General features: G+C 53.4%; 1 protein-coding gene across 1 annotated transcript in view; it reads left to right on the plus strand.

Annotated features, from left to right (window-relative positions):
- FER1L5 (fer-1 like family member 5) overlaps positions 1 to 27,070 on the plus strand; it is a 76,969-nt gene that overhangs the window by 42,575 nt on the left and 7,324 nt on the right. The window contains 16 exon segments of the mRNA XM_065398364.1: positions 323 to 400; positions 1,956 to 2,137; positions 2,240 to 2,398; positions 9,855 to 9,953; positions 11,126 to 11,287; positions 11,566 to 11,701; positions 12,046 to 12,105; positions 14,041 to 14,060; positions 17,061 to 17,195; positions 18,574 to 18,705; positions 20,345 to 20,500; positions 21,076 to 21,167; positions 22,568 to 22,738; positions 23,546 to 23,694; positions 23,987 to 24,126; positions 26,541 to 26,629. Coding sequence (XP_065254436.1) covers positions 323 to 400; positions 1,956 to 2,137; positions 2,240 to 2,398; positions 9,855 to 9,953; positions 11,126 to 11,287; positions 11,566 to 11,701; positions 12,046 to 12,105; positions 14,041 to 14,060; positions 17,061 to 17,195; positions 18,574 to 18,705; positions 20,345 to 20,500; positions 21,076 to 21,167; positions 22,568 to 22,738; positions 23,546 to 23,694; positions 23,987 to 24,126; positions 26,541 to 26,629 — 1,960 coding nt within the window.

Consider the following 27,070-nt stretch of genomic DNA (forward strand, 5'->3'; position numbering starts at 1 on the left):
GACCCCCTTTATACAAGATTTGGGTGCCACTACAGGACCTTGGTTGCAACAATGATCTATATGGTCCCAGTTTATGTCAATAACGTCACAAGGGGATCACACCCGGCCCCAGAGCCCCCACCATCTGTCCCTCCATCCGCTGGTTTCAGGGCCCCTGCGATCATTGGCTCCTCCTGGGCCCCTGTCCATGGACAGAGTGAGGGATTGAAGCCTCTGCAGCTGGGCCCTGGATGGTGGCAGGAACGGGGGGACACCGCCGGGCACCTCTGCGTAACAGGTGAGGAGGAGTGTGGGTGAGACCTGTGAACTCTTCATATTCCAGAGCCCAATTACTACCAGCTGCACTGCTACATCTTCCAAGCCAGGGATCTGACACCGAGCGATGGCAGGAGCTCCTCCGGTAGGTGACATGAGGCAAACCCCACCACCCTCAACACATGCCGCCTCAGACCTTCCCTGCTCTACCCCACCCATCTCCTGGCACCCCCAGATCATATCACCTGGGAGCCTAACACAAACAACCCCTGGTATAACCCTCCAAGGCCAGACAGGTCCCCTCTGTTCGGCATGGGAGCTCTGAATGGCCTACGCTGTACAAACAGTGGCCCTACGGGTTCCCTGCTGCTGGGCGTACACTGTCCAACGGGCTGCACGGTGCCCCTCAGATAGGCCAGTTCTACATCTCTCCCACGCCGCTATGTCCAGACGGGAACACTGAGACGCTGCCCGCTCTGACGGATTCCTACAGGACTGGAGTGGACGTGTTATTCCTTGACTTTAGCAAAGCTTTTGATACGGTCTCCCACAGTATTCTTGCCAGCAAGTTAAAGAAGTATGGGCTGGATGAATGGACTATAAGTTGGATAGAAAGCTGGCTAGATCGTCGGGCTCAATGGGTAGTGATCAATGGCTCCATGTCTAGTTGGCAGCTGGTATCAAGCGGAATGCCCCAAGGGTCAGTCCTGGGGCCGGTTTTGTTCAATATCTTCATTAATGATCTGGAGGATGGCATGGACTGCACCCTCAGCAAGTTTGCAGATGACACTAAACTGGGAGGAGTGGTAGATACGCCGAAGGGTAGGGATAGGATACAGAGGGACCTAGACAAATTAGAGGATTGGGCCAAAAGAAACCTGATGAGGTTCAACAAGGACAAGTGCAGAGTCCTGCACTTAGGATGGAAGAATCCCATGCACTGCTACAGACTAGGGACCGAATGGCTAGGCAGCAGTTCTGCAGAAAAGGACCTACGGGTTACAGTGGACAAGAAGCTGGATATGAGTCAACATTGTGCCCTTGTTGCCAAGAAGGCTAACGGCATTTTGGGCTATATAAGTAGGAGCATTGCCAGCAGATTGAGGGACGTGATCATTCCCCTCTATTCAACATTGGTGAGGCCTCATCTGGAGTACTGTGTCCAGTTTTGGGCCCCACTCTACAAGAAGGATGTGGAAAAATTGGAAGGAGTCCAGCGGAGGGCAACAAAAATGATTAGGGGACTGGAACACATGACTTATGAGGAGAGGCTGAGGGAACTGGGATTGTTTAGTCTGCAGAAGAGAAGAATGAGGGGGGATTTGGTAGCTGCTTTCAACTACCTGAAAGGGGATTCCAAAGAGGATGGATCTAGACTTTTCTCAGTGGTGGCAGATGACAGAACAAGGAGCAATGGTCTCAAGTTGCAGTGGGGGAGGTCTTGGTTGGATATTAGGAAACACTATTTCACTAGGAGGGTGGTGAAGCACTGGAACGGGTTACCTAGGGAGGTGGTGGAATCTCCATCCTTAGAGGTTTTTGAGGCCTGGCTTGACAAAGCCCTGGCTGGGATGATTTAGTTGGGAATTGGTCCTGCTTTGAGCAGGAGGTTGGACTAGATGACCTCCTGAGGTCCCTTCCAACCCTGAGATTCTATGACTATGACTGAACAGCCCGTCTCTTCCGTCTCCTTCCCCCAGATCCCTATGCCCACGTGTCCTTCCTGCACAGGAGCCAGCGCACACAGACCTTGACTGCCACCCTGAGCCCCAGCTGGGACCAGACCCTCATCTTCGACCATGTGCTGATTTACGGAGACCCCCAGGCCACCCGGCAGGACCCGCCACTGGTGGTTTTGGAGTTGTTTGACCGGGATATCATTGTAAGTGCGAGATCCCAGGGAAGGGGGTAAAGGAGGAGCAGGTGAAGGGGATCTGCAGGCCCATGACTCACATGATCTGATCACGTCTCCTCTTTATATTAGGACAAGGATGACTTCCTGGGGAGGAGCATGTGTTCCCCCCTGGTATGTCTGGATCTCGGATCCCGACACCTCCCCCGCCTCCAGTGGTATCCAATCACAAAGCAGCAGAAGGAAGCAGGCGAGCTCTTAGCTGCCTTTGAGCTCCTATTGGATCCCAAGGTAAAAGGGGTGTGTGTTTTATTGGGGGGGGGAGGTGTTTGCACAAGCTGAGGGGAGGGGTCACAAGCACTTTGGAGGACAGGACTAGAATTCAAAATGACCTTGACAAATTGGAGAGCTGGTCTGAAATCAACATGATGAAATTCAGTAGAGACAAGGGCAAAATACTGCGTGTAGAAAGGAAAACTCAAATGCACAAATACAAACGGGGAATAACTGGTTAGGTGGTAGTACTGGCTAGGTGAAAAGGATCTGGGGGTTATAGTGGCTCACACATTGAATATGAGTCAACAGTGTGATAGTGCAAAAAAGGCTCTCCCTTGTAGATTGAGCCCATTACTTCTTGTCCTGCCTTCAGTGGACATGGCGAACAATTGGTCACCGTCCTCTTTATTACTGAAATCTGGTGGGATGATTCCCATGACTGGAATGTTAAAATCAATGGTTATAACCTATTTAGGAAGGAGCAAGTGGGCAAAAGATGTATGTCAGAAATGGCATTATCTGCTTCTGAGTCGCTGATTTGGAGGAGAACATTCTTGAATGCTTATGTATCAATGTTCTAATGGCTAAAGCACAAGATGAGGTATTAGTTGGTGTCTGCAACCAACCACCAAATCCCACAAATGAACAGGATAACTGCTTCCTTACGCACCTATCTACAATGTGTAGGGGAAAACTATATCATCATGGGGGACTTCAATCTGAATGGCACATGCTGAAGGTCTCATGCTGCCAGAACTAGAACATCCTTGGAATTTCTAAACATTAGAGATGACAATTTCCTAACTCAAAAAGTGCTGCATCCAAGACAGAGAATTCTGTATTAGACCTGGTCTTGACAGATAAAGAAGAACTGATCACAGAACTAAATATTAATGGTAACTTATGATCATGACTTGATCACATTTATAATGTGCAAACAGAATGAAGTCCAGACCAGTGATATATATACTTGGTATTGTAAAATGGCCAAATTCACAAAACTGAAAACAATCATCTGCAAGTATTTCATCCAAAAAATGTGGATGGTAATTGGGAATTGTTTAAGAACACATTACTAGATGCCCAAAAAGGCACAATCCCACAATTGAAGAAGAAGGCCATACTGGTTTTTAAAAAATGACCTGGTTTAGAGGGGACATTAAGGCAGTTATAAAAAATAAAATAAATAAATGGAAGAAAGGAGAAGTTGATAACAAGTGAATATAAATCAGAAGCTATAAATTGTAGAAAATTGATAAGGGAAGCAAAGGGACAGAAGGAGACGTCTATGACCAGCAGAGTTAAGAACAATAAGAAGGAGCTTTTTAAGTATTTTAGGAACAAAAAAGTATCCTGACAATTGTATTGGTCCCTTACTAGATGGAAATGGTACAACCATCAATAATAAGGCAGAAAAGGCAGAAGTGTTCAATAACTATTTCTGTACTCTATTTGGGAAAAAAACAGATGTAGTGTCATCATGTGAGAACACTCTTTCCATTCCACTAGTATCTCAGGAGGCTGTTAAACAGCAACTACTAAAGTTAGACATTTTTAAATCAGCAAGTCCAGATAACTTTCTGTGACCGTTCTCAGGGTACCCAGGACTGTGAGTCACCTTGTGGCCCCCCTGTCTTCAGTGAGAAGGAGACTTGCTTGTACTTCACTGGGTGTCATCTCCCAGTACCACCAGCCTGTTAGCATTCTTCTCTGGGCTATGCTAGACCTTACTTGGCCTTACAGGTTAATAACCCCAGACCCCAACGCCCTTTGACGCATTCCCCGGCCGAGCCTATAGCCCCATCCCCTGAACACTCATAGAAATACCAGGGAAGGACCAATGTACACACCAGCCTGTCTGATTCAGCTGACACTCAGCACCTTGCTTAACATCACAGCACTGAGATATATTAATAGTGAAAACAAGAATAAGTTTATTATCAAAGATTCAAGGTTCAAGTGATAGTACGAATATTGGAAACAAAAGGTTCCATATAAAACTAAATCAGAACATGCCTTCTAGAGACTAAACTTAACTAACAAGTTAACCACCTGTCCAAAGAAGTTCATCTCACCCCAAAGTGCTTTGCAGCTTTTCAGTCAAGGTTGGCTGAGATCCCATTTTCACGAATGCAGACGCACTATCCGTTTACTTCCTAGGTGAAGGGTAAGGGGGTGTCGTCTTTGCCTTCTACTTATAATCTCCAAAATTCATTGCCTGTGCTCAGAGACAGGATAACCACCCCTGGTTTATTTTTCCATGCACTGCTTCCCTGTTGACTGCATATGTAAGTAGGCTAGAGTACAGTGTGTTTCCATCCCGGCAGAGAGACAGGGGAATAAACATCTCTTGTCTGACAGAAAACCTGCTTTTTTCACCTCTGCCAGTGACTCAGACCTTGATACAGACTCTAAGAACATATCTTCAATCTATGTACATAACTCCTTATGTACATACATTTCACAGTGATATTAATGACCAATATGACACCGGCTTTCATTTGTGACCTCACAAGACATGCTGTGGTGAACCAGAATGTATATAACAGAATCAGGACATTCCTGTAACCCCCTTGCCTGTTGGCATTAAGGGGTTTTGGGGTCACATTTGCATCCAAGAGTTTTAAAAGAGCTGGCTGAGGAGCTCGCTTGACTGTTAATGTTGATTTTCAATAAGTCTTGGAATACCAGGCATGTTCCATGGAAGAAAGCTAAAGTTGTGCCAATATTTAAAAAGGGTATGACCCAGGTAATTGTAGGCCTGTCAGTCTGGCACCAATCCCGGGCAAGATAATGGAGCTGTTGAAATGGGACTCGATTAATAAAGAATTAATGGAGGGTAATATACTTCATGCCAATCAACATGGGTTTATGGAAAATAGATACTGTCAAACTAACTTGATATCCTTTTCTGATGAGATTATAAATTTGGTTGCTAAAGGTAATAGTGTTGATACAATATACTTAGACTTTTGTAAATCATTGACTTGGTACTGCATAACATTTTGATTAAAAAACTAGAACAATATAAAATTAACATGGCACTCAGTAAATGGATTAAAAACTGACTAAGTGATAGGTCTCGAAACGTAATTGTAAATGGGGAATCATCATTGACCGGGTGTATTTCTAGTGGGGCCCTGCAGGGATCAGTTCTTGGCCCTACGCTATTTAACTTGTTTTGAATGACCTGGAAGAAAACATAAAATCATCCCTGATAAAGTTTGCAGATGACACACAAACTGGGGGAGTAATAAATCACAAAAAGGACAGGTCACTGATATAGAGCGACCTGAATCACTTGGTAAGCTGGACACAAACAAACAATATGTGTTTTAATACAGCTAAATGTAAATGTGCACATCTGGGAACGAAGAACGTAGGCCATACTTACAGGCTGGGGGACTCTGTCCTGGGAACCAGGGACTCTGAAAAAGATTGGGGGGTCACGGTGGATAATCAGTGGAACATGAGCTCCCAGTGTGATGCTGTGGCTGAAAGGGCTAATGCGCTCCTTGGATGGATAAACAGGGGAATCTCAAGTAGGAGCAGAGAGGTTATTTCACCTCTGTATTTGGCACTGGTGCAACCGCTGCTGGGATCCTGTGTCCAGTTCTGAAGCCCACAATTCAAGAAGGATGTTGATAAATTGGAGAGGGTGCAGAGAAGAGCCATGAAAATTATTAAAGGATTAGAAAACCTGCCTGAGAGTGATAGACTCAAGGAGCTCAATCTTTTTAGCTTGTCAAAGAGAAGATGACTTAATTGCAGTCTAAAAGTACCTACATGGGGAACAAATGTTTAATAATTGGGCTCCTCATTCTAGCAGAGGAAGCTCTAACACAATCCAATGGCTGGAAGTTGAAGCTAGACAAATTCAGACTGCAAAGAAGTGAAAGCTTGGACAGATGACTAGGGAGGAGTATAAAAATATTGCTCCAGCATGCAGGGGAGTAATCAGGAAGGCCAAAGCACAGCTGGAGTTGCAGCTAGCAATGGTTTGAAGGGTAACAAGAAGGGTTGCTACAGGTATGTTAGCAACAAGAAGGTGGTCAGGGAAAGTGTGGGCCCCTTACTGAATGAGGGAGGCAACCTAGTGACAGATGATGTGGAAAAAGCTGAAGTACTCAATGCTTTTTTTGCCTCGGTCTTCATAGACAAGGTCAGCTCCCAGACTGCTGCACTGGGCAGCACAGTATGGGGAGGAAGTGAGCAGCCCTCAGTGGTGAAAGAACAGGTTAAGAACTATTTAGAAAAGCTGGACATGCCCAAGTCCATGGGGCCGGATCTAATGCATCTGAGGGTGCTGAGGGAGTTGGCTGATGTGATTGCAGAGCCATTGGCCATTATCTTTGAAAACTAGTGGCAATCAGGGGAGGTCCCGGACGACTGGAAAAAGGCAAATATAGTGCCCATCTTTTAAAAAGGGAAGAAGGAGAATCTGGGGAACTACAGACTCACCTCAGTCCCTGGAAAAATCATGGAGCAGGTGCTCAAGAAATCCATTTTTAAGCACTTGGAGGAGAGGAAGGTGATCATGGATTCACCAAGGGCAAGTCATGCCTGACCAACCTGATTGCATTCTATGATGAGATAACTGGCTCTGTGGATATGGGGAAAGCAGTGGACGTGATATACCTTGACTTTTGATACAGTCTCCCACAGTATTCTTGCCGGCAAGTTAAAGAAGTATGGATTGGATGAATGGACTAGAAGGTGGATAGAAAGATGGCTAGATTGTCGGGCTCAACAGGTAGTGATCAATGGCTCAATGTCTAGTTGGCAGCCAGTATCAAGTGGGATGCCCCAGGGGTTGGTCCTGCGGCAAGTTTTGTTCAACATCTTCATTAATGATCTGGAGGATGGCGTGGACTGCACCCTCAGCAAGTTAGCAGATGACACTAAGCTGGGGGGATAGGTAGATACACTGGAGGGTAGGGATAGGATCCAGAGTGACCTAGATAAATTAGAAGATTGAGCCAAAAGAAATCTGATGAGGTTCAACAAGGACAAGTGCAGAGTCCTGCACTTATGAAGGAAGAATCCCATGCACTGCTACAGGCTGGGGACTGACTGGCTAAGAAGCAGTTCTGCAGAAAAGGACCTGGGGATTACAGTGGACGAGAATCTGGATATGAGTCAGCAGTGTGCCCTCGTTGCCAAGAAGGCTAATGGCACATTGGGCTGCATTAGTAGGAGCATTGCCAGCAGATCGAGGGAAGTGATTATTCCCCTGTATTCGGCATTGGTGAGGCCACATCTGGAGTATTGTGTCCAGTTTTGGGCCCCCCACTACAAGAAGGATGTGAACAAATTGGAGGGAGTCCAGTGGAGCGCAACATAAATGATTAGGGGGCTGGGGCATATGACTTATGAGGAGAGGCTGAGGGAACTGGGCTTGTTTAGTCTGCAGAAGAGAAGAGTGAGGGGGGATTTGATAGCAGCCTTCAACTACCTGAAGGGGGGTTCCAAAGAGGATGGAGCTCGGCTGTTCTCAGTGGTGGCAGATGACAGAACAAGGAGAAATGGTCTCAAGTTGCAGTGGGGGAGGTCTAGGTTGGATATTAGGAAAAATGTTTCACTAAGAGAATGGTGAAGCACTTGAATGGGTTACCTAGGGAGGTGGTGGAATCTCCATCCTTAGAGGTTTTTAAGGCCCGGCTTGACAAAGCCCTGGCTGGGATGATTTAGTTGGTGTTGGTCCTGCTTTGAGCAGTGGGTTGGACTAGATGACCTCCTGAGGTCTCTTCCAACCCTAATCTTCTATGATTCTATGAAATAAGGTGTAAATTTTTAACAGCGAGAGTAATTAACCAGGGGAACAAATTACCAAGGGTTGTGGTGGATTCTCCATCACTGATCATTTTAAAATCAAGAGTGGATGTTTTCTAACAGATCTGCTCTAGGAATGACTGTGGCGCAAGTCTCTGGCCTGTGCGAAACAGGAGTTCAGACTACATGATCACAATGGTCCCTTCTGGCCTTGGAATCCATGAATCTTTCTAACAGCCCTTAACATATTTGAAGACTGTTATCAAGTCCCCCCTCAGTCTGCTTTTCTCAATGCTAAACGTGCCCATTTTCTTTAACCTTTCCTCCTAGATAAGGTTTTCTAAATCTTGTATCATTTTTGTTGCTCTCCTCCGGATGCTTCCAATTTGTCCACATCTTTCCTTAAGTGTGGCACGTCTTTAAATATGTAAAAAGTTGTTATAAGGAAGATGGTGATTAACTGTCTTCCATTAGAGACACAAGGTGGGGGAGGTAATAACTTTTATTGGACCAACTTCTGTTGGCGAAAGAGCCAAGCTGCTGAGCCACACAGAGCTCATCCTCGGGTGTGGGAAAGGCACCCCGAGTGTCCCAGCTAAACACAGGTTGGAACAGATAGTTCAGCGTAAGTAGTTAGCACACGTTCGAATGGACCATTCAAGGTGAAGTGGCCTGTTAACACCCCTGAAGTCACAGGACAAATGGGATCAGTGAGTTACAGATTGTTGTAATAAACGATAAATCCAGTGTCTTTATTAAGACTTAATAAAACGCTGGATTAATGGTTTATTGGGGGTTACACTAGATGACCCTTGAGGTCCCTTCTAACCCTACACTTCTATGACAATCTGTCCCTTCTAACTCTACAATCTGTAACCCACTTACCCCCTTTTTGTCCTGTGACTACAGGGGTCCCTTATAATATGTGCTATTTATGCTAAACTATCTGTTCAATCTTGTCTTTAGCTGTGACACTCGGAGAACCTTTCCCAGTGCTGTAGCTCTGGGCTTGAAAGCTTCTCATCAACAGGAATGGGTACAATACAAGATATGACCTCAACCACTTTGTCTCGCTAAGATCCTGGGACCGACACAGCTGCAACAACACTGTTTACAGCTGTTTTACACGGCCACCGAGGGTAGGACAAGAAGGAATTGGCTTAGTTTGCAGCAAGCGAGATTTAGGTTCGATATTAGGAAAAACTTTCTAACTCTGAGGGGAGTTGAGCTCTGGAACAGGCTTCCAAGGGAGGTTGTAGAATCCCCGTCACTGGAGGTTTTGAAGACCAGGTGGGCAAACACTGTCAGGCCTGGTCTAGGTTTACTGCGTCCTGCCCCAGTAAGGGGGACGGACGAGATGCCCCGGGACTGGCAGACATCACATCACTCATCCTGATGGAGAATCTCAGGAGAGTTCCAACCGAACAGGTGTCTCCAACACAAAAGTTAAGCTCTACCTCAGCCTCCTTGCTGGCATTCCCAGGAATGGTGAGCAACAGTGACTGAGCCCCTGGCCCAAGTAGCAGGGTCCCTGAGGGCTGGAGGGGTCACTTTAGCACGGGGCATGATGTGAAAGCCAGAGGAACTGCTCTTGGCTGCCAGTCCTGGTCCTTCCCCGGCACGAAAGTCCTCTGTCCGTTTTGTACAAAGTGCAGCCAAGCCAGAGCATCACACAACAGCCTTGTCCTTCCCCTCCCAGGATGGTGCACCAGGCCGCCTTCCTGCCCCCTCCTGGAAGAACGGGGTCTACGTCATCCCTAGCGACATCCGGCCCACGCTGAGACTGATGGCCATTGAGGTGAGGGTGACAGCCAGGGCCCCTCTGCTCACGCAGACTCCAGGGCAGAAGCAGCTTGTTTGGTGGGAGGAGGAAACAAGCATCTGCTGCGGAGGGCACGTTGCGTTGCCAGAGGCGATGCCTGTTACTGCCACAGATCCTGCCATGCCATTGGTGTCAGCCACTATCTACCCCACAGGAGGGCCTGGCCAGCTGGGACTGGGGGACAGCGGGGATGGAGCTGGGAGGCCCCCTGCATGGGAACTGCTGCAGGCAGAGCTATGAAGATCAGACCAGCACGTTGGGCAGAGATCTGTGGCCCCCAATGACCTGCAGGTGCTTCCCCTCCTGAGGGGACAGGCTGCTGCTCCTCATCAGCATGGGGATGGAGACACCCAGGAAGTCCCACCCTGCTCATCGCCTGGGGGCCGGGGCGAGGTTGCCCCTCCAGTCTAGTCACCGTGTCACTTCCCTCCACCCTGCTTCTCCCTTTGGCAGGGCCGGCTCCAGGGTTTTGGCCGCCCCAAGCAGCCAAACAAAAAACAACAACAACAAAAAGCCGCGATCTGCGGCGGCAATTTGGCGGGAGGTCCTTCGCTCCGAGCAGGAGTGAGGGACCGTCCGCCGAATTGCCGCCGAACAGCTGGACGTGCCGCCCCTCTCCGGAGTGGCCGCCCCAAGCACCTGCTTGGTAAGCTGGTGCCTGGAGCCGGCCCTGCCCTTTGGTTAACCCCAGCCCCTCATTCCTGACTGTAACTCTCCTGTCACCCAGAACCATCCCTTCTGCCTGGCACAAACACAGGCTGCAGCGTCTCCCTCTTCCCACCCACCACCTTGGCTGGCCAGGCAGGACATTGGTGGGAGTTTGTGCTGGGGAGCCACTGTCACCAGCCCCTCCATTGCCCTCTGGCCCCAGAGCAGTCCAGCCCATTCATCTCCCTGCTGGGCGTCCAATACACTCAGGGGGTGGCCAGGGCTCTCGGACGGTGAGTTTTTCTGGCCCGGCTGGGTTCTAAGCTCTGTTCTGATTCTGAAACAGAGCCACATCGGCAGCTTCACCCCTGGCGTCTTTGCCAGTGGGACTGGTGCTGAATCCCTGAGTGCAAACTTGGCCCAGCTGGGCCCAGCCCACCCCTCCTTCGTGCCGTCCATCCATGGTACAACCACACCATTCACCTCTTCCTCCCCTCCAGATCCTGGCCTGGGGCCTGCGGGACCTGCAGAGCTACAACCTGCTGAGCGTCATGGCACCAAGCCTGGTGGTGGAGTGTGGAGGAGAGGCCATCCAGACGGCTCCCATCAGAGACCTCCACGAGAACCCCAACTTCCCAATCAATGTCTTCCTCATGAGAGTGGTGAGCAGGGCAGGAGCATGCGGCAGGGCGGCTCCACCCACCACTTCTCAGACACTTCCCTTCCTGCCTGCCTACATGGCTGGGTTGGGAGTCGGAGATGGTTGGAGAGTTCCAGGGACCACTTGATCCCACCGACCCACATCACCTCTAGCCCCGTGGCCGGCGTTGTCTGTCTGTCCATACAGTGCTCCATGGCTGAGTGTCTAGGTGCTGGCCCAGTTGCCTGCTCCTTCTGTTGCCTCCCCATGGAGCTCATGGACCTGCTTGCCACCCCGCAGCACCTGCCCATGGAAGAAGATTTAATGCCCCCCATCGAGCTGAAGGTCGTGGACAACCGGGAGTTTGGGTACAAGCCAGTGGTGGGCCAGGCCAGCGTGAGATCCCTGCACCAGTACATGTGCGAGCCGTCCGCAGAGGGGCACCATCCCAGCCTGCCACCCCCAGGTACAGGCCAACCAATGAATCCCACTCACCATCCCCCACTCACCAGCCCAGCTCCCAGGACCTCTGGGGAACACTGTCTTTCTCCCATTGCTGGCAGGGACCTGCCAGACCCTCTCCTGTGGAACTATTGGGCCAAACCCCACGTTTCACTGGAGCCAGCCATCTGGCACCATTGGCTCTGCCGGGCCGGGCTCCAGCGTGGTGCCCGTGTGCTCTAACACAGAAATGCTGCAGACCCCTCCCCCCCCCCCCATTGCCCCACGGAATCTTTTCACCCTGGGGTGCCAGGACTGCACATCCCCCAACATTAAAACGAAAGGAAGATGTATTCCTAGTGAGGACATAGCTGGGATCCGCAGTCCCCTGCTATTCCGGTCGTGGGGGGCCCACCCACCGCCCCACAGCTCTGCCAGTGGCCCTCACTCCCAAGCCCCAGCCCCCGGCTAGCCCAGCCCTGAGCTCCCCACACACAGCGGTGCCGATGCCAATCAGTCCTCGCCTTGAACAGCCTGCCTGTGAGACACCAACCGTGCCTTCCCATGAGCCGGGCCTGTCAGTTGCTAAATGCTGGGTTACTTTTGCAATGTAAAGAAATGCTGCCTAGGACCTGGGTTCTGAATAACCACACTGAGCCCTTGCGGGAGTCCACTTTGACTCCTGCCCTCAGACGGTGGCAAGGTTACGCAGTCACCAGTGGCTGATTCCTAGACGTTCAGGCCGGATGGGCCCAGTGTGATCATGCAGCCGGTCCGGCCTAGCCAGGCCAGAGAGCCTCCCCCAGCCATTCCTGCTTTCCGAGCTGGGAGGACCTGGGGATATTTCAATATTGTCATTAATTCCATGTCTCTTTTCTCCCCCTCCCTTCCCTGCCCCGCACAGTGGCTCCCAAGGGGAAGATTGCGAAGGTGAGTGCTACTCTCCAGCAGCCCAGAGCCACCTGCTTGCTGGGCCCCCTCTCTCTGCAGCGCTCACGTCCTGCTCCCACAGGGGGTGACACCCGGTGCCATGGGCACCACTGACCTCAGTGCAGATACAGCGTGGGGTGACCCGGGCCTCAGCCCTGCTTTAACTCTTAGGGGTCCCCTCAGTGCAGTTCAGTGCTGTATCCCATGAGGTCACATCTGCACCTCACTCCAAGGTGCATTAGCTTTGTGCTCGCATAGCCGACTCTTAACTGGTCTGAGGGGCTCTCCCTAAAGGGCCCTATGAGACAGTATCATCTAGGGGTTAGGGCAGGGGGACAGAAGTCAGGCGATCTGGGGTCTATACCCAGCTCTGCCACAGACTTGCTGTCCAACTTTGGACCAGTGCCGTCCACACTCTGTGCCTCAGTTTCCCCACCTGTAAAACTACGATACTACTGACCTACCTCACGGGAGGGGGAGGTTCATGAATTAATGCTCGTCAAGCACTGTGAGCTGCTTGGACAGAAGAAAGGGGTTGTCTGGGTATAGGCTTGGCAGAATCGATTGTAATTGAATTGTGAAATTCCAAAAATTAAAGCTTTATAGCCAATAAAACACAAATTGTCAACATCTCCAGTCAAAATACACCACGTCAATCTCCTGAAATCAAACTCAACACGGCCCCAAGCAGCGTTTCCCTTACTTTGCCTAGCTGCACATTTCAATTGCTATCCCTGGAAACATTTTTTCGTCAGTTTGCGTGTGTACAGTGGAATGGGCATTTACTGACATTTACCAATAAAAATCCAACCCATGGATGCTAGAGGGGAGGGAGGCTGGGATCTAGGTCGGGTATTTAGCTGATCAAATCAGCAAATTTCACCTGGACTTCAGCTGACAGCTGGAAGGGGATGGTCTCCAGACAGCCTCTAGCCAGAGCAGCTGCTCAGATGCCCCTCCTCCAGCACCAGGACACTCCTGCTCATCCATGCTGGCTCCCTGAGCCATGTGGGCCCCCGCTGCAGTGACTATCTACAGAGCTCTCCTCTACAATAACGCCAGGCCTTCATATGCGCATTGCTCAGCCTGGATCATTAACACAGGGGCTGGTAGAGTCCTGCCAAAGCTAACGAGCAAAACGCCAGCTGCAGGAAAAGGTACCCTATACCCACATGCCTCCCTTGGGTTACCACTCCCCACAAGGGCCCTGCAGACCCTCCAGCTGGCCTGGACAGTCCTCCACTTACCAGAGAGATGTGAGATGGCTCCTAGAACAGTGGTTCCCAAACTTTAACAACCTGTGAACCCCTTTCACTAAAATGTCAAGTCTCACGAACCCCCCTCCTAAAAATGAATATTTCCAGGAATTTTCTCCTTTACCTGAGTATAAATTATAAAAAGAAGTGATCTTGGAAATATAAAATGTGTTTTTATGACATGCTTATTACACACTATTTATTATTAATTATTATTTATCATTACAGTATTTGTATTACATTATGAAAACGGCAACACTCTTCCAAGATCTCACTTTCGTAGCTTGTATCACTTTGAATAAGCCTGTTATAAGACAAGGCTCCTATGTTTCATCAAGGAGTATTAGATGTGAAACATCATAAAGGTATTTAAGAAGCCAACTCAAAGAGTTCCTCCTACACAAGCATTCAGGTCTTGAGCAGTCCAGGCAAACAACGCACGTTACAACAAAGCTCAAACTAGTTCTTCATAATAATTTTAAAAACAATACTAGCTGCTTATTTATTTTAAAAACAGCAAAAAATATCCACCTCCCTTTCCATTTCTTATAAGGAGTTTTGAAGTTTAAATCTCCTCAGTGTGATAGATATGCTTGCTTTGATCTGCTTAGCTCTTGGAAATCCAGAGGCTCCGGGCTGCTTGCCCCGTGCTGCCCGGGGTCCCTATGGACAGCTCTGTCCGCCATTAGGGAATTTTTTCCCAAGAACCCCCTGTAACACTTCGTGAACCCAACCCCAGTTTGGGAACCACTGTCCTAGAATGTCTCCGAAGCCCTCCATGGAACTCTGGGGGTCACGTCCTGAGCCATCAGGAACCCAGCAGAGGGGCAGCATGTGGTGGGCCGGGCAGGAGCTGATCAGGTGTATGACGGGTCCCCCCGGGTGCAACCGGGAACTGGGATGCCACTAAGCCCTCTGTCTATCCAGCCTGAGCTCCCTCTCGCACTGTGCTGCAGTGACAAGCTGCAGACTGCTCCTGATCCTACACTCCCACCAGCATTCACACAGGCAGGGACACACCCAGCTGCAGTTACATGCAGGCTCTGGCCGGCCGCTGCATGAACCGACAGTAGAGAGACAGCAGCCCAACCACCCTCCCCCCCAGCTCCCCAGCCTAGGACCCCAGAGCTGTACCGTCCTGCCCTGCTCACGTTTTGGCCGGTATATGGGCTTAATACCCGGTCCGCTTCTCCCTCAATGTGAAGAGAACAACGCACACTTGTGTTAACCAAGCTGAGATTTCCCCCAAAGCACACTGGCTTTGATTAAAACATAAAACAAGTTTATTAGCCACTAAAAGATAGATTTTAAGTCATTATAAGTGATCGCAAACAGATCAAAGTAGATTACCATAAGAAATAAAACAAAAACACAAACTGAGCTTAACATACTAGATAGATTGGATATGAGTTAGCAGTTTCTCACCCTGAGTGATGGTACAAGCAGGCTTGCAGATTCTTAAGGCACAAGCTGTATTTGCTTTGCACCTTGGGTTCCCCAGGTTTTCATACATGGGCTAAAAATCCCTTTAGAAGATAGAAGAAGATAGACTCGTAGGACTGGAAGGGACCTGGAGTGGTCTCCAAAGTGGGGGAGTCCGAGTGGCTTTTTTTTTTTTGCTTCAGCAGTTCAGGCGAGAGTCCACGTTTTTGTTTTTGTTTTTTGCTTTGGCGCGGCAGGGGGTGCATGCTCAAAATTTTTTTACTGATGGGGTGCGCGATCAAAAAAGTTTGGAGACCACTGATCTAGACCATCCCTGACAGGTGTTTGTCTAACCTGCTCTTAAAAATCTCCAATGGAGATTTCACAACCTTCCTGGGCAATTTATTCCAGTGCTTAACCACCCTGACAATTCGGAAGTTTTTCCTAATGTCCAACCTAAACCTCCCTTGCTGCAATTTAAGCCCATTGCTTCTTGTCCTGTCCTCAGAGATAAAAGAGAACAATTTTTCTCCCTCCTCCTTGCAACAACCTTTTATGTAACTGAAAACTGTTATCAGGTCCCTTCTCAGTCTTCTCTTCTTCAGACTAAATAAACCCAATTTTTTTCATTCTTCCCTTGTAGGTCGTGTTTTCTAGACCTTTAATCATTTTTGTTGACTCTCTCCAATTTGTCCACATCTTTCCTGAAATGTGGTGCCCAGACTGGACACACTACTCCAGTTGAGGCCTATCAGCGCGGAGTGGAGCAGAAGAATTACTTCTCGTGTCTTGCTTACAACACTCCTGCTAATACAGCCCAGAATGATGTTCGCTTTTTTGGCACCAGTGTGGCACTTTTGATTCATATTTAGCTTGTGATCCACTATGACCCCCAGATCCCTTTCTGCAGGACTCCTTCCTAGGCAGCCATTGCCCATTTTGTGCCTGGCTCCAGTACTTCCCCCAGTTCAGCATTTGTTCCTCAGGTGTTTCCAGGGGTCCTCTTGTGTGGGGAGTGAAGAAGAACAGGTGATGCCACTCCCTGCCTTATATATGTTTTAAACTTGGTTCCCAGACCAGTGTGTGGAAAAATACAGGCATCCCAAAATGGAGCCCAGAGTCATGTGGTCTGGTCACATGCCCTTGCATACTTTGCTGAGTCACAGCAGCCATTGCTTACAGGCTGTCTGGAACGTTTCCAGGAAGGTTACGTTCTTCCAGGGCCCATTGTCTTTGCTGATGGGCCATCAGCACTGTCTGGCTTTTTCATTGTTGTACCTGAAAGGCTAGTTGTGGGTGTCACCCAGAGTCAGCACATTTGAAATACGGATGCACAGTCAATATTCATACCTTCAGATACAAAAATGATCCATGCATACAAATAGGATAATCATATTCAGGAAATTGTAACTTTTCCAGTGACACCTCACATGACCCATCTTGTATAAAATGCATCATAGTTATGCCATAATCATATCATAATAACATCACTGTGAGGAATATGGGGGGCAGTGTCATAAGGTGTATTAAACTCCTTGGGCGTGACACATTTGTCTCTCCTCATCTCCGCAGATGCTGGGTAGGATGGCTGCCGAGTCGTGGCTTCGAACCACACTGAGAGCAGAGAAGGTGGGTTTCACAGAGGGGTCAGGGAGGAACTTGGAGCAGCAGCCCCCCTGCCCAGTGGGATAGCAGCTCTCAGCAGCAGTGCGACAGAGACGCCTGCATTTCCCACTGGTTAGCAAGGCTCACACTGCTCTTCCTTCCGTTCTTCCCCAGGAGGAGGAGGAGTGTGTCGACTGGTGGAGCAAGTTCTATGCTGCCACGGGGGATCTGGCAAAGAGCGGCGGCTACCTGCAGACAGGGCTGGACAGCCTGAAGGTGTGCGCCTGGCTGGCGGTCGCACGTGGTAGAACCTGGACATGGGGTTGCAGAGAGGGGTCTCCCCTCTGTTCTGGGGATGACGACTGTCCTGACCCAGGTGGAATCTGCCTTCTGCAGGCCAGAGAGTTCCCCACAGCCAGCCAGGCTGGCCCCGGTCTGGCCCTCAGACAGATGGACAAGGGGGCTATTTCTCCCCTTGTCCCGGGAGCTCTGTGGGGAATCAGAGCTGGGCTTTTCCTGGCTGGCCACAAGGGCTTTCCCTCATTAGCTAGACTCCACAGTAGTCACAGTGGAGAGGCTGTGATGCTCTTAGCCAGGTAGGCCTTGGCACACAAACAGGATGCCATGTCCTTCCTCATTCCCTGTCCAGAACTGTACATTGCCTTTATACAGCTGCCATGCTCCACCCCAGAAGTGGCTGCATTTCTGTGACGGGTGAAGTGGTTTAGGGACCAGTAATTCCCAGACCGGTAGGTTGGGCTCTGTAAGACTGTAAAATATTGTAACAAATACGTGTCCTCGTGACTGAACAAGGAGTAATGGTCTCAAGTTGCAGTGGGGGAGGTTTAGGCAGGGCCGGCTCCAGGCACCAGCTTAACAAGCAGGTGCTTGGGGCGGCCAAGGGAGAGGGGCGGCACCTGCGGCAATTCGGGGGCGGCAGGTCCCTCACTCCCTCTAGGAGTGAAGGACCTGCCGCTGAACTGCCGCCGCCGATCGCGGCTTTTTTTTTTTTTTTTTTTTTCCTGCTTGGGGCGGCAGAAATGCTGGAGCCGGCCCTGGGTTTAGGTTGGATATTAGGGAAAACTTTTTCACTAGGAGGGTGGTGAAGCACTGGAATGGGTTACCTAGGGAGGTGGTGGAATCTCCATCCTTAGAGGTTTTTAAGGCCGGGCTTGGCAAAGCCCTGGCTGGGATGATTTAGTTGGGGATTGGTCCTGCTTTGAGCAGGGGATTGGACTAGATACCTCCTGAGGTCCCTTCCAACCCTGATATTCTATGATTCTATGACTGTGCTGCTCTCCGGGCTTCTCAGCAGCCTCATGGAGAGAACGCAGAGCCCCTGCCCTATAAGCACAGCTAACCATGGATCTCTCGTCGGTGGGATGGGGTGTATGACGTAGTCACAGCTGGCCAGTTCTGATTGGATCCAACTGAGGGTAGTTGGGCACTCCCTGCTAGCCTGGTCAATCACAATGGTGCCAGTGGAGGACAGTCCAGGCTCCTGCTGCTGTAGAAATCTGCCTCTGGGGGATCCACCCTGCGGACACGTCCTTTTCCTCCCTGGCTCAGTACCAGCCCTCGCTGACCCCACGGCCCAGACTCCGCACGACTGAGATGTTAGTGTCCAAAGCCTGAGCCTGTGGTTCCTTGGCAGGTCTATAACTGTGAGTTGGAGGCTGTGCCGGAGTTCCAGGGCCTGCAGGATTTCTGCCAGACCTTCAGGCTGTACCGTGGGCGGGTGCGGGAGGAGGCCAGCGAAGACCCCCTGGTGGTCGGGGAATTCAAGGTGAGAACCAGGCGCCAGGTGTTTGGCCTTTTGTGGGTTTCATTGCAAAGCTCCCAGGGTGTATCAACAAGGTCCCACCCCCAGCAGCTCCCCCTCAGCAGCCCAGTGTCTCTGCGTCCAGACATCAGAGGAGCTGGACACGGGGGAGCAAAGGGGCTGGTCAGCTGAGGTCTAGTGACAAATTCTCAGCCTTCACCCAGCGCTGTGTGTGCCATCTACAGAGTACAATGCTCCCAGAGCCTGCTGTGGCATTACGCCCCCATTTGCTTCACAGAGAGATTGTTATGATAGGATTATGGCATAACTCTGATGTATTTATACAAAATAAGTCCTGTGAGAGATCATTGGAAAGGTTGTGATTTACTGAATGCGATTATCCTATTTGTGTGCATGTATCATGTCTGTATCTGAAGTTAGGAATGTTGTCTGGGCATCTATTACAAGTGTCTTTACACCTGGGGAACGCCCACCAGACAGAATGCAATCAGTCTAGATGGCTGGCTGTGAGGAAGAGCCATTAGGGAGAACAATAGGTCTTAGAAGATGCTAATCTCCCACTGGGGCGGCTTCCTGAGGAACAACCAGCCTCTGACTCATGGCTGCTATGGCCCTACAGAGACGTGTGACCAAGTCACCTGGTACTGGAATCCATCTTGGAACACCAGTGTTTTTCCACTGTCTGGCATGGGAACAAAGGGTTCCCACCATGTGCAAAAACTATTTCAGGCAGGGGAGTGATATCATCTTGGTTCCTTCTTCACTAACTCCCCACCCAAGGAAGAAGGCTGCTGGAAACACCTGAGAAATAAAGAGACGGGGGGGAGGGGGGACTGAGCCCAGGCCAGAGGGTGTCTGGCCTGTGAAAGGAATATCTGGCGTTTTAAGCTGCAAGCAAGTCTCTGCAAATCTGCCTAAAACAACATTTAGGGTGAGAATGTGCTGCTTATAACCAGTTTCTATAGTATATTAAGCTTAGATTGCGTGTTGGCTTTACTTGCTAGGTAATCTGCTTTGATCTGTGTGCTGTCCCTTAGAATCACTTACAATCTCTCTTTTTGTCGAAAGCCCAGTGTGTGGAATTCCTAACTGGGGGGCAAAAAGCTGTTGCATCTCTCTCTCCACATTGAGGGAGGGGGTGAATTTCATGAGCTTATGCTGTACAGTTCTCTGTGCAGCGTAAGACAGTACAATTTTGGGTTTGCCCTCCAGAGGGGGGGTGGGCACTTGAGTACTGGGCCGTTCCTTAGCTGAGCTGTGTGTGAAGCTGCAGTTGGGTGTATGCGTGCTGGAGGGGGCTTTAGAGCTTGTCTCAACAGTACAGTGTGAAAGGAAGCCCGGGCTGGTGGGTCAGGCGGGCTCAGTGGTACACCAGTTCCAAGTGGCACCCCAGGGGAAACCCGTCACACCCGCCACCCAGGGCAAGGCATGCCAGCTGGCACAGTGGCCCTCCCCCATCGGCCCTGGTCTCTGAGCACAGCCGCTGGCACCGTACCCAGCCCCTGTCTGCTCTGGTCTCTGAGCACAACAGTATGAGTAGCGCTGTTCCCAACAGGGAATGGGCCCCAGATGCTCGGGGGACAAGACTCCATCAATCCAGTATCCGAGCAGCTAAAAATCATGTGGATTGGTTTGTTTGCAGGGACTCTTCCAGATCTATCCACTGCCAGAGGACCCCAGCTCCCCACCACCGCCGCGCCAGTTCCAGGAGCTGCCCGAAAGCCAACCCCAGAAGTGTCTGGTCCGGGTTTACATCGTCCGGGCCTTTAACCTCCCGCCAAAGGATAGGAACGGCCTGGTAAGTGCCCAATTCTCACCCGCTCTGCACACTGCTCCCCCCCCACCCAGCACCCATTCCCTGTGGTACTGGGACAAAGCTCCTTGGGCTGGTGCGCTGCCCTGGAAGAGTATTGGCAGTGCCCTAATAAAGCCACATCCGGGCGTTTCAGATCCGGGTCTCTACAGTGCTAACAGTAGCCGTGGGGGTGCTGGAACTAGGGGCTACTTTTAGTGCCGTAGCGCGAGCCTGCAGACCCAGGCCCTGGGCAGTTGCTGCTGCGGGGCGGTTTGCCGTGTGGATGTACCCTAAGGGACCTGACAATCCAGAGCCCCGCTCGTGGCAGGCTCCAAGGGGTTAATTGCTACCCAAGTAGTCCAGCTCTGACTGATGCTGTGGGCACGGCCGGGTCTGTGTGCCAGCCGGCCCTGCCGGGGAGAGACAAGCTTCAGTCCAGTGCCCAGGCCCGTCTGACACAGCCTGGGAGCCCCTTTCCGGCTCCGCTCCCACCCCCCAATTCCTGGGTGTGACAAGAACGGGGCCAGGCACTAAGAGGACGTTTATTAACTGCCCCTTCCTGGCTGTGTCCCCTGCAGTGCGACCCCTACGTGCGGGTCACCCTGGGCAAAAAGAAGCTGGGGGACAGAGACCAGTATCTGCCCAACACCCTGGAACCTGTCTTTGGCAGGTAAGTCCAGCCTGCAGCTCTCCAGAGCCCCCGGGCAGCTCGGGGGCTGAACCCTGCCCACCCCTCCTGGAGCTGCGCGGATCCCCGAGCAGCCTGGAGGGAACAGGTCAGAACAAAGGGAGCATTGCCTGGTAGTGGGCAAAGGACAGGTGGGCACACCCCTTCCCTCCAGGGTGCAGGCTCTCCGTGCCTGTTTGCGGAGACACCAGGCAGCCTTTTCAACACCAGGCAGCAATGTATTAGTCATCTGGCTACAGAATGCCAGCGTCCCTAGGTTAGCACAGGGTGGCTGACAGCTGGAGCCGTGAAATTGACAAGGGGGTCAGTTTCACCGCTGGTAGGGGGCCTGTTTTGAAATTGAGGGTGGGGGTTCCAGCCAGGATCCAGCTGGGAGCTTGGCAGCAAACCGAGAGCCTGGGCTCTCAGCCCCCCACACTGCCCCTGTTAAGTCGGTACAAGCACTCCTAGTGAGGACGCGCATCACCGACAGGAGAAGGGCAGGGCAGTGTGGACATGAAAAAACGCAGTCATTCCTGCAGTGGCTGTAAGTCGACCTAACATAGGTCAACTCAATTGTGTAGTGTGAACCTGGCCTCTGTCTAGGTCAGAGCCCTTGTCGCTGGGTGTGTCTACACTGCAAAATAATCCCCGCAGCAGCAGCCAGGCTCTGGACTCAGGCTCGTGCCCAGGCACTTAACAATAGCTGTGTAGACGTTCCCTGGAGCTCGGGCTCTGAAGCCTGCAGGGGGGGGTCTCAGCCCGAGCTCCAGCCCACGTGGGAACGTCTGCGGGGCCGGTTAGCGCCACAGCACGAGCCCGAGTGCGTCAAGCCAGGCTCTGAGACTCGCTGCCGCTGCGGGGGTTTCACAGTGTAGATGTACAATGTGAGCTCAGCTCTTCCCCCAGCCACCTGCCGCCTGTCTCCTGTGTCCTCCAGCTGCGCTTTGCTTCCCTGCAGAGAGGGGGGAATCTCCTGCTCCCTAGGAGTAAATGTCCATTCACAGGTGCGGGTCCCAGGCAGTTTGTGATGGCTCTGGGCTCTAACCAGAGGGAAACTGAGGGCACATAAACCTATTGCCAACATTCCCACGTTCGGCATGGAGCTTGGCCCTGCTGTGCCATGTGCATTTCCCTTGCAGCGTGCAGCTGCCTTGCGTGCAGAGGGGGCAAAGGTGGGATGGCTGGGCCCATGCCAGGCCCGGCCCGGAGCTGCAGAGCAGTAAAGCCCCAAGACCGTCTCCTCCTGCCAGGGACTCGCTGTGCTGTGTGAGTTTTCCCCAGGCTCTGGGCCTCCCTAGCCCCCCAGGGCTCTGGCCGGGGCAGGTGGAAGGCAGAGCTGAGGCCAAGAGCCCTCGGGCTGCAGAGCGAGCTCCCTTCCCGTTCTTTGCCCTGCCCGCCAGGGTGTTCGAGCTCCCGTGCACCCTCCCGCTGGAGAAGGACTTGCAGATCTCGCTCTTTGACTACGACCTCATCCTCCCCGACCAGAAGATAGGGGCCACCAGCATCGACCTGGAGAACCGGCTCCTGTCCCGCTTCCGGGCCAACTGTGGGCTGCCCCAGTCCTACTGCATGTGAGTGGCCAGCACCCCACCCCGCTGCCCCCCAGCTGAGCCAGGGCAAGGCTGGAGTCTTTCCCTGCCGGCTGGGCTGGGGAGCTGGGGCCGAGCCCCCCGAGAGGATTTCAGCCTGGGTCGGTGCCTCCCCTCGGGAGCCAGCCACCTTGAGATGCCATTGAGAGTGGTGGGAAAAGCGGACGTTGGGCCCAGTACGATCGGGGCACCAGGGGTAGCCGCATCCCGGCACTTATCTGGCCCTGCTGCAGAAGTGATGGGGTTCTTTGGCCTCTCCCAGCAGTACTCAGGTCAGCCCGCAGCAGGGCTCTGGCCCTCTGTCCACACAAATCTCTCTCACCGGGGAGCTGCAGGGGCCTGCTGTGCCGGACGAGGGGGCAGAGGTAGGGATGGGGCGAGCACTGGGGGTGCCAGTAAGGAGGGCCAGGGTGCAGGGGCAAGAACCGGATGAGGAGCATGGAGGAGGGGTCGGGGCAGACCAGTCCCAGCCTCACTTGCACTGGCGTCACTGAGGAGCCCCCACCCATATTAGAGCACAGGACAACCAGCCAGGAGCCGGGATCCGCTCCCAGCAATGTCACTGCCCTGCTGGGTACCCTTGGGCGATCCCTGCCCTGCTCTGTGCCTCAGTTTCCCCTCTGGGGACAATCCTGCCCAGCCCTGGAATGCCCCCAGAGTGTGCTCTAATCCCAGCACAGCCGGCCCTGGGGTCAGAGAGCTGAGCCCAAGCTTCGGGGTAGCCGGTTATAATGCACCCAGCTCCACGGCCTCACCCTGACCCCTGCTGCCTCCCTTCCCCCGCCCCAGTTCCGGCCCCTGTCAGTGGCGAGACCAGCTGCTCCCCACCCAGTTACTGGAGAACTTTGCCAGGATGAGGAGTCTGGCCGTGCCCGAGTTCAGCGCAGACGGGGGCAAAGCCACTTTCATGGGCAGGGCCTTCCTGCTGGCGCAGTTCGGTGAGTGCCCAGGGGCCCCAGGAGAGACAAGTCAGACCCTGTCCCTGGGCGCTGACTTGTTCCCGGGGCACTGCGGGCCCTGGGGGGGACATGGGGTTCTCGGGGTGCTGGGGGCCCCTGGGCATGACACGGGGTTCCCGGGGCGCTGCGAGCCCTGGGCGCGACACGGGGTTTCTCGGGGCGTTGCAGGCCCCTGGGCGGGACACGGGGTTTCTCGGGGCGCTGCGGGCCCCTGGGCAGCACACAGCCCGTGCCCCATGTCCCTCTGCTGTGCTTGGCTTCCCTGTCTCAGAGAGCAAGGTCCCTGCGCACGGTCACCTGGGGCCTCCAAGAGAGCGCCTGGCCCTGCACCTGCTCCGCACCTGCGGGCTGGTCCCCGAGCACCTGGAGACCAGGACCCTGTACCACAGCATCCAGCCCGGCATTGACCAGGTAGGGCACCAGAGCGGTGAGCCTGGCCCCCCACCAGCAGCTTCTGCACCCCAAAGCCACCGCAAGAGGATGTGGGGAAGCAGCTTTACTGGGACAAACCCAGAGAACGGGTCTGTTACATGGGACAAGGGCCTGGCCGCTCAGCACTGTCCAGCCGCCCGCTGGCATGGAGCACGGAGCCAGGGCTGCTGGTCCCAGCGGGTACAGCGGATGGGGGCAGCCCAGAGACCTGGTGCCTTTGCGCAGTGAAACGGCTGCGTGACCAGGATGCCCCGGATCCCGGCTGCCCTGGCTCCCTGGCTGCGGGTCTCGGCTGCCCCACCCTGCGGGGTGTGTTCACGCTGCGTGCATACACCCGAAATGTGTGTGCATGTGAGAGAGCTGTACAGTGGGACTGCATGTGTGTGCACGTGGGGTGTGTGCGCCTGTGTGTGTGTCTGTGTACGTGGCCTGTGTGTGTGTGTGTGCGCGCGCGCACGTGGGGGGCGTGCACGTGTGTGTGTGTGTGTGTGTGTGCATGGCCTGTGTGTGTGTCTGTGTGTGCACGTGGGCGGTGTGGGCCTGTATATGTGTGTGTGCGCGCGCGCACACGTGGGGTGTGTGCACTTGTGTGCGTGTGTGTGTGTGCACATGGGGGGCTGCGCCTGTGTGTGTGTGTGTACGTGTGCGTGAGTGTGCGCACGTGGGGGGGGGGTGCGCCTGTGTGCATGTGTATGTGTGTATGTGTGCGCGCATGTAGAGGGGATGCACCTGTATGTGTGTGTGTGTGCGCGCGCATGTGGGGGGTGTGCGTGTGTGTGTGCACACGTGGTGTGTGTGTGTGCGCGCACGTGGGGGGCTGCACCTGTGTGTGTGTGCATGCACATGGGGTGTGTGCATGTGTGTGTGTGCGCACATGGGGTGTGTGCGCCTGTGTGTGTGTGTGCACGTGGGGGGTGTGCACCTGTGTGTGTGTCTGTGTGCATGGCCTGTGTGTGTGATTGTGCGCGCACGTGGGGGGGGTGCGCCTGTATGTGTGTGTGTGCGCACGTGGGGGGTGTGCACCTGTATGTGTGTGTGTGTGTGTGCGCATGGGGGTGCGCGCCTGTGTGTGTGTGTGTGTGTGAGTGTGCGTGTGTGTGTGCACGTGGGGGTGTGTGCCTGTGTGTATGTGTATGTGTGTATGTGTGCGCGCATGTAGAGGGGATGCACTTGTATGTGTGTGTGTGCGCGCGCATGTGGGGTGTGTGCGTGCACACGTGGTGTGTGTGCGCGCTGGGGGGGTGCACCTGTGTGTGTGTCTGTGTGCATGGCCTGTGTGTGTGTCTGTGTGCACACGTGGGGGGTGTGCACCTGTATGTGTGTGTGTGTGTGTGCATGGGGGGGTGCGCCTGTGTGTGTGTGTGTGCATGTGCGTGTGTGTGCGCAAGTGGGGGGGTGTGCCTGTGTGTATGTGTATGTGTGTATGTGTGCGCGCATGTAGAGGGGATGCACTTGTATGTGTGTGTGTGTGCGCGCGCGCATGTGGGATGTGTGCGTGTGTGTGTGCACACATGGTGTGTGTGTGCGCGCACTGGGGGGGTGCACCTGTGTGTGTGTGCACATGGGGTGCGTGTTTGTGTGTGTGCATGTGGGGTGTGTGTATCTGTGTGTGTGTCTGTGTGTGTGTGCACACATGGGGTGTGTGCACCTGTGTGTGTGTGTGCACGTGGGGGGTGTGCGCCTGTGTGTGTGTGTGTGTGTGTGCGCACGTGGGGGGTGTGCACCTGTGTGCATGTGCGTGTGTGTGCGCACGTTTGGGGGTGCGCCTGTGTGCGTGTGTATATGTGTATGTGTGCGCGCATGTAGGGGGGGTGCACCTGTATGTGTGTGTGTGCACGCGCATGTGGGGTGTGTGCACCTGTGTGTGCATGTGTGTGTGCACGTGAGGGGGTGCACATGTGTGTGTGTCTGTGTGCGCCTGTGTGTGCGCATGGGGGGGTGCGTCTGTGTGTGTGTGTGTGCGTGTGGGAGTGGGGGCGCGTGGGGGGTGCGTGTGGGAGTGGAGGCGCGGGTGTGTGTGTGTGGGAGTGGGGAGCTGTGGGAGGGAGTGGGGGCGTGTGGGGGTTATTTTAGTGGGAGGGACACGTGGCCCCAGACACCAGCTGGCCAAGAGCCGTGCAGGGAGCTGGTCGGGCCGCGGGGGGGAGGACGGGAGGTTCGTGGTTGTTCGAGAAGGCTCCGTCCTCTCCCAGGAGCTGGGGGGGGGTCCCCAGGAATGGCAGCTCCTCCTGGCCCGTCTGGAAGCTCAGCCAGGAGCCAGGCCCCAGCGGGGGGGCGACGCAGCCAGCAAGTGCTCTGGGGTGACTCTGGCAGGGGGGCTTGGACGCAGGGCGAGGAGCCGGCCTGGGCTCGGGCTCGTGTCGTTAAGTCACCTGCTCCCGTCTGCTCGGCAGGGGAAGCTGCAGATGTGGGTGGACATTTTCCCAGAGAGTTTTGGCCCCCCAGGCCCTGCCTTCAACATCACCCCACGGATGCCCAAACGGTGAGTGGGACAAACCCCCACTGCCCTAGGCAGCTTCCCGAGCCGGTGAACCCTGGCACAGCACAAACCCAGCACGCCCAGGAGAGGGCTGGCAGCTCTGGGGCAGTGTGCAGCCCCACAGAGCCTGGCCAGGCCCCATCTCCCCAGCCTGCCACGCTGAGCACAGGGGCCAGGCCCCACCTCACCAGCCTGCCACGCTGAGCACAGGGGCCAGGCCCCACTTCCCCAGCCTGCCACGGTGAGCACAGGGGCCAGGCCCCACCTCCCCCATCCTGCCACGCTGAGCACAGGGGCCAGGCCCCACCTCCCCCACCCTGCCACGCTGAGCACAGGGGCCAGGCCCCACCTCCCCCAGCCTGCCACGCTGAGCACAGGGGCCGTGCCCCACCTCCCTCAGCCTGCCACGCTGAGCACAGGGGCCATGCCCCACCTCACCAGCCT

The sequence above is a fragment of the Emys orbicularis genome, chromosome 2 (genome assembly GCF_028017835.1).
Source record: "Emys orbicularis isolate rEmyOrb1 chromosome 2, rEmyOrb1.hap1, whole genome shotgun sequence".
NCBI lineage: Eukaryota > Metazoa > Chordata > Testudines > Emydidae > Emys > Emys orbicularis.